The 14179-nt window shown below is 42.8% G+C and overlaps 1 protein-coding gene across 1 annotated transcript in view; it reads left to right on the top strand.

Annotated features, from left to right (window-relative positions):
• LOC310868629 (myosin-10-like) overlaps nucleotides 1-14179 on the top strand; it is a gene marked incomplete at its 5' end in the record, with an annotated part of 206772 nt that overhangs the window by 137499 nt on the left and 55094 nt on the right. Inside the window, 6 exons of the mRNA XM_083779087.1 lie at nucleotides 503-699; nucleotides 3207-3328; nucleotides 6768-6837; nucleotides 8553-8713; nucleotides 9771-9879; nucleotides 12960-13091. Coding sequence (XP_083635213.1) covers nucleotides 503-699; nucleotides 3207-3328; nucleotides 6768-6837; nucleotides 8553-8713; nucleotides 9771-9879; nucleotides 12960-13091 — 791 coding nt within the window. The remainder of the gene's footprint in view (nucleotides 1-502; nucleotides 700-3206; nucleotides 3329-6767; nucleotides 6838-8552; nucleotides 8714-9770; nucleotides 9880-12959; nucleotides 13092-14179) is intronic.

Raw genomic sequence — 14179 nt, 5'->3', positions numbered from 1 at the left:
TGCGACGCATTTTGAGCTTGTAGATCAGCTATTTTTGCTATATTTGAATTGGAAACCTGACATTTATTTTGCTTTTTTTTTTTGAAATCATGAAAAGTAACCTAGTTTTATTGAATTTCAAATACATTTAGTTATAGTCATGTTAACTTTATGAACTGTTAACATAACTACATTGGACACAAAAAGACAATAACATTTTGATACCAGTCATTAAGTACTAGTCATTTAATACTAGTCATGAAGTAATTAAAGCAGGTTTTGGAATTGTAAACAGCTGAAATCAATATTATATCAATATTCTGATATTAACCTGAGGGCCACATTAAGTGAAGGTGGGGGCCCCCGGGCCTCCAGTTGCCCACCCCTGCACTAAATCCTACTATTCACCACTGTGTACACTTCACTATCGTTACTAAAAATCTCTCTCTCTCTCTCTCTCTCTCTCTCTCTCTCTCTCTCTCTCTCTCTCTCTCTCTCTCTCTCTCTCTCTCCCCCATCCTAGTTGATCGTATTGTGGGTCTGGACCAGGTGGCGGGCATGAACAGCGAGACGGCGTTCGGCGCGGCCTATAAGACGAAGAAGGGCATGTTCCGCACCGTGGGCCAGCTGTACAAGGAGCAGCTGTCCAAGCTCATGGCCACGCTGAGGAACACCAACCCCAACTTTGTCCGCTGCATCATACCCAACCACGAGAAGAGGGTGAGTAACTAAGTACTTTTACTTAACCCATTCTGACCTGAGATCAGATTCACACGAGGTTTCCACTGGACACACACTGGTCTGATTAACCCATTCTGACCTGAGATCAGATTATAAAAAATGTCAGTCGCTCTTCGATTTTTCAAAAAATAGCAGACCTACAAGCTCGTATCGCGCCACTCGGTGGCGCGATATGAGCTTGTAGATCTGCTATTTTTCAATAGCTAAAGCATAACATGATGCTGACACCAAAATGGGTTCCCGTTCAGAATGGGTTAAGTACTGTACTTAAGTACAATTTTGAGGTATTTGTGCTTTACTTGAGTATTTCCAATTTCCAGTACTTTTACTTCTACTCCACTATACATCTCAGAGCCAACATTTGTACTTTTACTCCACTACAATTATTTGAAAACTTTAGTTACTTTAGTTACTTTGGCGATTTTAATTTTGATTAGAAAACATACATTAACCACTTCAACCCAATACATTTTGGCCATTTGAAAATAGCCGATCTTGTCGATCGGCTATTTTCAATAGACTTTGTACACATTTTGAACTTGTGAAGTGGGACATTCTGCAATATGAGTTGTTTTAGTACTTTAAGTACATTTTGATGCCGGTACTTTTGCACTTTTACTCAAGTACATTTTCAATTCCGTACTTTTACTTGTAAAGGAGTAGTTCTAAATTGCAGTATTGGTACTTTTACTTAAGTAAAACAATTGAGTACTTTTTCCACCACTGAGGGCGAGTGTGATCTTGCTCATAATATTTATGACTCAACTGTCAGACAGGGACGTGCACACATCCACCTCAAAGGGGGGGCTTCACGTGCACACATCGACCTCAAAGGGGGGGCTTCACGTGCACACATCGACCTCAAAGGGGGGGCTTCACGTGCACACATCGACCTCAAAGGGGGGGCTTCACGTGCACACATCGACCTCAAAGGGGGGGCTTCAGCCCCGCCCCTTTTACCCCGTCTGTAAAACAACTGCCCTTTCTATCTAGACCACAGTTTTAGTCGACTGAATATCATAAGATTTTAGTCGACTTAATCTACATTAAAGTATTTTGGCAGACCTTGATGCCATTGTAATGACTGTTTTCACACTTGCTGAAAATACAAGCTCACAAAGTGTCGCAGCGCGACACTTTGTGAGCTTGTTGATCGGCTATTTTCAGCATGCAACCAAGTGTGACCAGATTTGACCGAGAGCCTGCCATCGCGCAAATTCCAGCTTTTCACCAGAGGAGAAAACCCTTTTTTCCGTCCAAAGTCTGCATTCAGGACAATTGCTTTTTTACAAAAACTCCTGAACTTGAACAAATTTGTTTAGAAATCCATGTCGTAGGGGGCACGGTGGCACAGTTGGTAGTGCTGTTGCCTCACAGCTAGAAGGTCCTGGGTTCGATTCCCGCTCGGGGCGCTGTGGGCGCTGGCGGCGTGTTTCCTCCTCCGCGTCATCAGTGCCCATACCCGAAGGCGGGGTTGGCAAAAGGGCCTTTCTGTGGGACAAAAAAATAAAAATAAAATCCATGTCGTTTCACACCACATCTCCACTAGATATAAGAGTGCTGGGTTGCGCCCCGGAAATAGCTGATCTACAAGCTCTCAACGTGTTGCAGCGCGACGTGCTGTGAGCTTGTAGATTCAAGAATCGAAGTATATCGAAATGAAAACAGCAACATTGACTTTGTATCGTATCGTTTTGCATTGCAAAAAAAAAAATCGTTATCGAATCGTTTTGCTAGGCAAATAATTGATTGTATTAATACTATATTTCTGAGGGGTTTAATTACTTATAGTTTAAAATAATGTCAATGCATTTTAAATAGTTACTGTATCATATCGGATCGCCATAATGAACCAATACCGTCCATGTATCGTATCGTCAACCATATATCGTGATACATATCGTATCGCTGTTCAAATGTATCGTTACACCCCCTATATATATATATATATATATATATATATATATATATATATATATCCCTCTAAGACCCAGCGTTTTTTTCTGTTCTTTTTTCACCTAAACGTCAGTGATGTTCATTGCAATGCCATTTCAATGCCATTGGTCATGATATTTGTATATAAATACCCCCCACAGAGGCTGAAATTCACACAAATTAAAAATGTCTGGACTCTGTGCAATTTTGATAATTTTTTAACCTAATACTTTTGACCTTTACCCTAATAAAAGTAGGTAAAATAATTGTAATATATGTTTTTTTGTGATCATTAGAATGTCTAGAACATGTTTTATTTATTATTGTGAAAGATATCCCCAAAATGTAATTTTTTTTTTTTTTAGTCTTAGTCCTAGTAGTACAAAGTAGTAGTAAGGTTGAAATCTATTTTTTGCAAGTAGAAATTAATGCGGGTCTTAGAGGGCTAAGAGGTATATTATGTTCCAAAGTCCTGCTCCTTTTTCACACCTTCCTCGCCCCCCTCCTCTTCCTCTGCCCCCCCCCCCCCCCCCCCCCCCCCCCCCCCACAGGCAGGTAAACTGGACCCCCACCTGGTTCTGGACCAGCTGAGGTGTAACGGGGTTCTGGAGGGCATCCGTATCTGTAGACAAGGCTTCCCCAACCGCATCGTTTTCCAGGAGTTCCGCCAGAGGTACCGCCATGACGCTAGGGCTGAGGCCAGAGGTACCGCCATGACGCTAGGGCTGAGGCCAGAGGTACCGCCATGACGCTAGGGCTGAGGCCAGAGGTACTGCCATGACGCTAGGGCTGAGGCCAGAGGTACCGCCATGACGCTAGGGCTGAGGCCAGAGGTACCGCCATGACTCTAGGGCTGAGGCCAGAGGTACCGCCATGACGCTAGGGCTGAGGCCAGAGGTACCGCCATGACGCTAGGGCTGAGGCCAGAGGTACCGCCATGACGCTAGGGCTGAGGCCAGAGGTACTGCCATGACGCTAGGGCTGAGGCCAGAGGTACCGCCATGACGCTAGGGCTGAGGCCAGAGGTACCGCCATGACGCTAGGGCTGAGGCCAGAGGTACCGCCATGACGCTAGGGCTGAGGCCAGAGGTACCGCCATGACGCTAGGGCTGAGGCCAGAGGTACCGCCATGACGCTAGGGCTGCCAATCTTTAGGTGTCCCACGATTCGATTAGATTCCGATATTATACAGAGTACCACAATGGAAACAAGCTTATAGGCCCTATAGGGTCTTGGCCCAAAGCCTATTAATTAGGGCTGCCAATCTTTAGGTGTCCCACGATTCGATTCCGATGACGATTCGATTCAAAAACGATCTTTTCGATTTTTCCGATTTTCGATTCAAAAAAGATTTTTTTTCGATTCTAAAGCAGTTATTTTTATTTTTATTAAAAACAATTAAATAGAATTTTAGCATGATCTACTTCAGTCTTCTGGCATGAAAGCAGAGTACATTTTAGTAAAAAGCTTGTATAATTGTAAAGGTTTTATCAACTGAATGATTTAAACACACAAAGGTTAAATCCAAGAGTAAGAACATGTCTCATTAATTTAGCTTGCACAAATAAAATAAATAAATTGATTTTTGGAAAATGAGAATCGATTCTGAATCGGACGGCATTAGAATCGCGATTCTAACTAGAATCGGTTTTTTTGACAGGCCTAAATGACACTGTTGCTTTTGGCAGCACATTTGGATTTTAGTTTTAGTCGTTAGTCTCTTGAATAGTTTAGTTTTAGTCACATTTTTTGTCACCTGGAATGTCTTAGTGTTAGTCTAGTTTTAGTCGACTGAATATCATAAGATTTTAGTCGACTTAATCTACATTTAGTCGACTCAAAAGGAAATTTGGCGGGCCTTGATGCCATTGTAATGACTGTTTTTACACTTGCTGAAAATAGCTGATCTACAAGCTTGTGAACTTGTTGATCGGCTATTTTCAGCATGCAACCAAGACTTGGTTGCATGCTGAAAATAGCCGTTTTCTCGATTGTTTTCTCCATCGTTTTCTCGATTTTACACTTAGTGTAAAATGACTTATACTGGATCTCTTGTCCACTAGTCCCTTCCTAACATTTTAGTCTAGTTTTTATTTGTTGACGAAATTGTCAGTATATTTCATATTAGTTTCAGTCATCATAGCTTAGTTTTAATTTAGTTTCCATTTAGTTTTCGTCTGTGGAAAAAGGTAATCACCGGGACAACGCCCCACACGTCCCAAACTCTTCTCCCTTCTGGCTCCAAAACTGTGGAATGCACTTCCCATTGCAGTCAGAACTGCAGCATCACTCCCAATCTTCCGCCGTAGTCTGAAAACCCACCTTTTCAGACTCCATCATGGCCCATAGCACTTACCCCACCCCCTTAGATAGCATTTCTGTAGACTTAGATAGCGTCTGATACAGACTTATAGCATGTTATGTAGACAGCACTATAATTGCATTGTATGAAGTCATAGCACGCCATAGTACAGATGTATAGCATAGTAGTATAGATATATAGTTTATATGTATAGTCTCATAATATAGATATTCCACTGTTACGTTCTTAGCTTACGCATGTTTCATGATAAATGCTTTTATGTGATGTATTCCTATGCTTTTTGTTCTTGCTTAATGTAAATCGCTCTGGATTAAGAGCGTCTGCTAAATGCCTAAATTGTAAATTGTAATTGTAAATTGTAGTCGACATTCTTCGTCTTAGTTTTAGTCGATGAAACACTGCTGCAATCATGTAATACATGGTGAAAAAGCGAGGTATATAGTGCTTATAGGCTGGTTAAAATGATTTGTATAAAACACATGAACACATTTTCATAAGAAATTATCATGTTTCGTACCAAGACCATGTTTCCAGACACATAAATTAATGGATGATTTGGGTCACTTGTCTATGTTTTTTCTCTATGTCTTCGGTTCGGTTACATTCTATTTTATTCTGTTCTATAGCATTGTATATTCCATTTGGTTCTGATCTATTATTTTCTGTCCCTCTTCTATTACGGTATTCTCCCATCTCTCACTGAGCTCTTATTATTATTATTACGGTATTCTCCCATCTCTCACGGAGCTGAAAGTATCTCTCTGTTCCACTCTTACTGGACATGGTGTGTGTGTGTGTGTGTGTGTGTGTGTGTGTGTGTGTGTGTGTGTGTGTGTGTGTGTGTGTGTGTGTGTGTGTGTGTGTGTGTGTGTGTGTGTGTGTGTGTGTGTGTGTGCGTGCGTGCGTGCGATCCTTAAGGCCTCATTCACGCGTATCAAATGGATGTTCTGTGCTCTGTCTGTGATTAATGGGCTTGGCTGCCACAATGCAGTTCCAATGGGAGTCACATGGTTTGACCAAACATTAGTGTTTGATGAGGCATGTGTTTGATACGTGTGAATGAGGCCTTAACGGTGACTCCATGAAAGATAGATGATGTTTGATCTCCACCTGTCAGTACATAGACTGACTCTCTCTCTCTCTCTCTCTCTCTCTCTCTCTCTCTCTCTCTCTCTCTCTCTCTCTCTCTCTCTCTCTCTCTCTCTCTCTCTCTCTCTCTCTCTGACCCCTTTTCCACCGGTTGGTTCCCAATGGGAACCGGTTCATTTCTCCAAAATTGGTGGGCAAACTATACCCTATATTAAATTGTTTATAGGATCAATACAAGTAAATTAATACATGATAATAACCCTTCCACAGTAGTAGCTTTTTCATATTTTCGATTATTTAGCATGTTTTCCTACATAATGACTCATTTGCATATAAAAAAATGTAAAATTTGTAATACAATAAATCATTGTCTTCATGTAAGTACTCAATTGGGGAAGTTTCATGGAGATAACAATCTAATATAGGTATGGTTTTGCTCCACTCTATTCATAATTAACGTTCCAATTTTGGAGCTCTGGCTCATGGACTAAGAACCAAAAAGAACTGAAACGGTTCCCATTGGGAACCAACCGGTGGAAAAGGGGCCTCTCTCTCTCTCTCTCTCTCTCTCTCTCTCTCTCTCTCTCTCTCTCTCTCTCTCTCTCTCAACTTGGAGGTACAGTGCAATGCTTACACTGTGGTTTTAGCCATCAAACTCTCTCTCTCTCTCTCTCTCTCTCTCTCTCTGTTCTTCGGGCAGGTATGAAATACTCACTCCAAATGCCATTCCCAAGGGTTTCATGGACGGCAAGCAGGCCTGTGAGAGAATGGTAAAGATCCGGATCTCCTGTAATGATAACAGACAAAGTCATTATTGTGCCTTGAATTGCCACTGTAAGAAGTCACCTACAAGTGTGTCAGTGTTCAAGAATATCATAAATGTATGTCCAACATTCTCAAATCAATAGGATTTGTAACCACCACTCATCATACAACAGGTCGTTTTCGAGCAAGCAATCTGATTGGATGAAGTAGCCATTTGTAGCCGTGCTTCAAACGAGCATGATGGCACGCCTAATCAAAACATCAAAATCAGCTGTGCTGTTCTCCCAGAGCGATGCTATGCTACCGAGTTTCTCTGAACACTTTTCTTCGAATATCCTAGTTATAATGAAATTGAGTTGACGTGGGGATTTTTATGGGTATAACTGTTGTATAATCGCAATATTACACTCGAGGGTCGTGCTTTAGCGTCATTGATGCACTTCTGCGCTGCTTGCAGAACTGGCCTATCAGCTCGTTCCTGCAGCACTGCAGGCATGCATTAATGACGGTAAAGCACGCCCTCTCGTGTATTGCTTAAAGGGCCACTTCACCCCTTTTGCAACCAGATCTTATTTTAATGATGTTTGGGAGACAAGAAACACTTTCCTGGGGTTTTTACGTGCAGGGTAATTTGTGTTTTTAGATTATTTTAGTATTTCAAAGTGTCCACGGGCTCCATGATGTCATGGACACTGGGCTCACTTACTTCCTGGACTACATGTTGTCTCAGTAAAACAGCCCTCCCCCTATCCACAAGGAGGAGCAGTGCACCAAAGCATTATGGGAATTGTAGTCCAGGAAGGAAGTGAGCCCAGTGTCCATGACATCATGGAGCCCGTGAACACTTTAAAATACTGAAATATTTAAAAACACAAATTACCCACGTAAAAACCCCAGGAAAGTGGCCCTTTAACCCCTTTTGGTGTTTCAAGCATTATGTTATACTTTAGCTGTTGAAAAATAGCAGATCTACAAGCTCATAGCGCGCCATCGAGTGCTTGTAGGTCTGCTATTTTTGAAAAATCGTGAAAATGTGGCTCAAATTATATCCTTTCAGAGCGAACATTTTTAACTCAAATCTTTGCTTCTGGGGGGTCCCTGGAACAACATATTTTGAGATGGGGGGGGGGGGGTTACCGTTGGACGCCAATTAGCTACATGTAATTTTAGGGGTCCTTGACATTGTGTTGTGATATTGATCACAACACAACTCTAATGTTACAATTGTTATTGTTATTTACATCTTTTTTTTGTTTACATCTATCATTAATATTTTCTGGGGAAAACGTTATCAGAAAATAGACGATTCAGTGGAGGGAAATACTGGCAGACCTAGTATTGACTTTCTCACTCACAAATAGTTTGAGAACCACTGAATCAGAAAACTGTCATGATTTGGAAGAAATTATTTCGTAGAATCGTCCTCGGTTCTAAATGGGTTCATTAACCCATTCTGTACGGGAACCCATTTTGGTGTTAACATTACGTTATGCTTTATCTATTTAAAAATAGCAGATCTACAAGCTCATAGCGCGCCACCGAGTGGCGCGCTAAGACCTTGTAGGTCCGCTATTTTTGAAAAATCGAAGAACGGTTGACATAGAAACATATAGCTTTATCAGAAAACTGTCAATTTCAAATAGACATTTTTAGAATCTGATCTCAGGTCAGAATGGGTGAACACATCTCCTCCCCATCCCTCCCCATCCTCTGTATATAGATCCGCGCTCTGGAGTTGGACCTCAACTTGTTCCGCATCGGCCAGAGTAAGATCTTCTTCCGGGCCGGAGTCCTGGCTCACCTGGAGGAGGAGCGAGACCTGAAGATCACCGACATCATCATCTACTTCCAGGCCGTCTGCCGGGGATACCTGGCACGCAAGTGAGTCCATGCACACACAGTGGCACGCAAGTGAGTCCATGCACACACAGTGGCACGCAAGTGAGTCCATGCACACACAGTGGCACGCAAGTGAGTCCATGCACACACAGTGGCACGCAAGTGAGTCCATGCACACACAGTGGCACGCACAGACAGACACTATAGGAGTGAGTCCATGCACACACAGTGGCACGCACAGACAGACACTATAGGAGTGAGTCCATGCACACACAGTGGCACGCACAGACAGACACTATAGGAGTGAGTCCATGCACACACAGTGGCACGCACAGACAGACACTATAGGAGTGAGTCCATGCACACACAGTGGTACGCACAGATAGACAAATGGTAAATGGAGCATTTATATAGCGCCTTTATCCAAGGCGCTTTACAGAGATTGTGCATTACATTCACCCATTCACACACACATTCATACACCGATGGCAGCGGAAACCATGCAAGGCACCAACTAGCACATCGGGAGCAATTAGGGGTTCAGTGTCTTGCTCAAGGACACTTCGACAGTAACTCTGGGGGAGCCCGGGTTTGAACTGGCAACCTTACGGTTACCATCCAGGCACTCTACCCCTGAGCCACCGCCCCCCTTGTCCCTTTTTTTCTGACCAATGACAAAGCTTCTAGGATTTATTTTTGGCATATTGACTAAGCTACTAAAAAAGGTTGGAGTCAACTTAACACGCAGTGTTCTGTCCTCCTCCTGTCTCCCTGTCCTGTCTGTCCTCCTGTCTCCCTGTCCTGTGTCTGTCCTCCTCCTGTCTCCCTGTCCTGTCTGTCCTCCTGTCTCCCTGTCCTGTCTGTCCTCCTGTCTCCCTGTCCTGTCTGTCCTCCTGTCTCCCTGTCCTGTCTGTCCTCCTGTCTCCCTGTCCTGTCTGTCCTCCTGTCTCCCTGTCCTGTCTGTCCTCCTGTCTCCCTGTCCTGTCTGTCCTCCTGTCTCCCTGTCCTGTGTCTGTCCTCCTGTCTCCCTGTCCTGTGTCTGTCCTCCTCCTGTCTCCCTGTCCTGTGTCTGTCCTCCTGTCCTCCTGTGTGTCTGCAGGGCCTTCGCTAAGAAGCAGCAGCAGCTCAGCGCCCTGAAGGTTCTGCAGAGGAACTGTTTCGCTTACCTGAAGCTACGCCACTGGCAGTGGTGGAGACTCTTCACAAAGGTGTGTGCGTGCGTGTGTGAGTGTGTGTGTGTGTGTGTGTGTGTGTGTGTGTGTGTGTGTGTGTGTGTGTGTGTGTGTGTGTGTGTGTACGTGTGCGCATGCGTGTGCGCGCGCATGCGTGCACGCGCCGACATACAGTGCGACTGGCATACGCGGCCGATTACGTAATTACAGTACTTGCGCTCTCTGCTTGTGCAAGTAGGCCTAATGATACATTAAGAGCACTAAAGTCTGATGTCAATATCTCCAGAGAGCACTACGTCTACGGGTTCGTGTATTTTGTATTATAATCCCCATAGGGGGATCTTAGATTGCCTACTCATCTGGAACATTTACATAGGCCTGATCTAATAAGGGTCCACTTGGTTACCAACTCTCCATAATCAACTACACTTTAAAAACAAGCCCAAATAATCAATTACACTTTATTTTTGTCAAATACATTTTTAGTAACAGGTTATAAATTATTATAAAATTGGTACAGTAGGTCTACACGTATGCATTATTTTTCTTTAGAAACAATAATATAATAAGCAGACATGGCAACACTGCTGGTTGAATCATGGAGGAATGAAGGGAAAACAGCGCCCCCTAAAGTCATAGATCACTGCTGAAATCTTAGATGGGCAAATTCTTTACTTTGAGGTTTCCAATTCAACAAGTTTCAAATGGTCATATCTTCTTCATTTCCCCCACAATTTCAATGAGCAATACATCATATGAAAGGTTACAGTGTGCAGTTTCATAATATGTAAAGAACTGAAAAATGACCATGGCCCCCTTGTATATTAAATCACTGGCACTGGTCACATATTATAAGAACTGTGTTTGAAAAAAATGACGCTAATGTTACTGCTGCCAAATTACATTTTAGCTAGAAACAGACTGAAACAAATAATGTGAGTGACGGGGCTGTCGATACAGAGCCACGTCCCTGACAATATCCCTGAGACAGTTTGTTTATTTTTGGACGACAATTCTTATATGAGACCATTTTAACCCATTCTGAACGGGCACCCATTTTGGTGTCAGCATCATGTTATGCTTTAGCTATTTAAAAATAGCAGATCTACAAGCTCATGTCGCGCCACCGAGTGGCGCGATACGAGCTTGTAGGTCTGCTATTTTTGAAAAATCGAAAAGCGACTGACATTTTTAGAATCTGATCTCAGGTCAGAATGGGTTCATCAGACCAGTGTGTGTCCGGCGGAAACCTCGTATGAATCTGATCTCAGGTCAGAATGGGTTAAAGATGACCCAATGCTATTCTCCACAGAGAAATGGACTTCGGCACTGTATAATAATAGGGGAGATGTAACATTTTGCACGTTTCATTTTTTTACTCAGAGATCCGTTTATCTACACATGTAATATTTTCAGGCAACGGACCTACACATGTCTGCTACCATAAACCACTTCAAGTAATTTTTTCATAAAACAGGTCGGGAGTTATTAAACCGAACGTGGACGCTGTTCCAGTGTTACAATTGCTGTGCATATCGGATTAATTGTAACGGCATGCGTGATAAATGTAACGACGCTAAAAAACACCATTAAGCATATCGTTTTCAGCTTAAAGCAATTATATTTCATTGAAGCAACTCCTTAGCATTGTTTTCATACCATGGATGTGATAAGAAAATGTATCAAACATAAGGGAAATATTTAATAGTATCGGGTGTACCAGTTTGGGATTTTTTTTTCTTTTTTTGTCAGTTCAATGGGGAAATACATTGATTAAACAAACGTTTGATTGATTGAGTTGTACAATGTTATACAACCCTAAACTAATTTTAGAATACACTACACAATACAATACAATTTTAGAACATATAATATTGGCCAATATGTCAAATGGAAATGGAAAGCAGACCATTTGTAACAAGTTACAAATGGCCCACTTTTGCAAGTTTTCTTTTCCGTTGCTTACAGACCAGAATGAACGTGAATTCCGTCTAAACACGATGCAAACTAATGAAGAACATAAGCATGAAGACATCCATGTGGATTTTTATTCACCAACACCAAAGAAAAAAAATTGTAGCACACATATACTCCAGGTGTAAAATTTTACGCCTTTTGAAAAAATAACTTCGCCAATAACTCCCCGTTGGATGAAGGTAAACACTTCAAACTTCCTGGGCACGTAGGGTACGTTGCTGTACACATACTGATGCGATGGCGTCATGGTGGCGTTGACCAATCAAGAGATAACGTCCATGTTACAACCGTGAAGCATTACATCCTTGGCGGCTCTCCCCTACTAATAGGCATGTTACGATTCACTCAACTCACGATACGATTCGTATCACGATATGAGGTTCACGATACGATTTTTCACCATATTTAAAAAAAAAAAATATTTTCCAGAAACATTACAGTTTTATTTTATTTTATATAATTTTACATAATTTTTATCGCACAGTCACACACAGATACAGTGCTCTACTACTGAAAGTGCAATTTCTCTCCAAAAGCACTTGAAATGATCATGGAATATGATTAAAGTTCACATTTCATATCACACACACCATACTTCACTAGCCCCCCTAAACAATATATGTTTTATTAAATCGATTCATATCGTCGGGATTAAAGGGATTGTGACATAAAAAAAAAGTTTTGGAATTGTTCTTGTTTTTTTTAGGTTTTCTAATCTCAATTGCACCCAAAAACATGAACTTTTAACATTCAGTAGATTTTCTGTGATCTGGGGTTTTCTGGCTCAAACAGGTGCTCTGATTTGCCGGCAGTAAGTGACATCACTTACTGCAAATCCCTTATATATGTCAATGGGATTTGCCAGCATACGTCACTGTTTCACTGTGTTGCCTGTTTTCATTGTAGCTCAAAAGGCCCAAAAAACCCCAAAGAAAACTTCAGACCACAGAAAATCCACTGAATGTTCAAAGTTCAGGTTTTTTGGGTGTAATTGAGGTCATAAAACCTAAAATAAAAAATAAAAATAAAAATGAATGAAAATTAATGTCATAAAACCTTTAATATCGATAAATATATCGATATACGATATATCGTTACATGCCTAAATACTAATAATAATGACGTTCCTCTCTCCATAGGTGAAGCCCCTGCTGCAGGTGACGCGGCAGGAGGAGGAGATGCAGGCCAAAGACGAGGAGCTGGTCAAAGTGAAGGAGAAGCAGAGCAAGGTGGAGGGAGAGCTGGTGGAGATGGAGAGGAAACACCAGCAGGTTAGTCACACCCACCCTCTGGAGAGCTACAGTGTCCATATACAGTATTATTATTATATACTTCAAAGTCTGCATATCGGCTAGGACAGGAGTGGGCAACTTTGACGATGGAGAGGGCCACTATAGTTCCACACTCACTCCAGAGGGCCACTATAGTTCCACACTCACTCCAGAGGGCCACTATAGTTCCACACTCACTCCAGAGGGCCACTATAGTTCCACACTCACTCCAGAGGGCAACTATACTTCCACACTCACTCCAGAGGGCCACTATACTTCCACACTCACTCCAGAGGGCCACTATACTTCCACACTCACTCCAGAGGGCCACTATAGTTCCACACTCACTCCAGAGGGCCACTATACTTCCACACTCGCTCCAGAGGGCCACTATATAGTTCCACACTCACTCCAGAGGGCCACTATAGTTCCACACTCGCTCCAGAGGGCCGCTATATAGTTCCACACTCACTCCAGAGGACCACTATAGTTCCACACTCACTCCAGAGGGCCACTATAGTTCCACACTCACTCCAGAGGCCCACTATAGTTCCACACTGACTCCAGAGGGCCACTATAGTTCCACACTCACTCCAGAGGGCCACTATATACTTCCACACTCGCTCCAGAGAGCCACTATAGTTCCACACTCACTCCAGAGGGCCACTATAGTTCCACACTCACTCCAGAGGGCCACTATAGTTCCACACTCGCTCCAGAGGGCCACTATAGTTCCACACTCACTCCAGAGGGCCACTATAGTTCCACACTCACTCCAGAGGGCAACTATAGTTCCACACTCACTCCAGAGGGCCACTATAGTTCCACACTCACTCCAGAGGGCCACTATAGTTCCACACTCACTCCAGAGGGCCACTATATAGTTCCACACTCACTCCAGAGGGCAACTATAGTTCCACACTCACTCCAGAGGGCAACTATAGTTCCACACTCACTCCAGAGGGCCACTATATAGTTCCACACTCACTCCAGAGGGCCACTATAGTTCCACACTCACTCCAGAGGGCAACTATAGTTCCACACTCACTCCAGAGGGCCACTATAGTTCCACACTCACTCCAGAGGGC

This window comes from Protomyctophum parallelum, assembly GCF_964188405.1.
Source record: "Protomyctophum parallelum genome assembly, chromosome: 13".
Lineage (NCBI taxonomy): Eukaryota > Metazoa > Chordata > Actinopteri > Myctophiformes > Myctophidae > Protomyctophum > Protomyctophum parallelum.
This window is presented reverse-complemented; position numbering and strand designations above follow the sequence as displayed.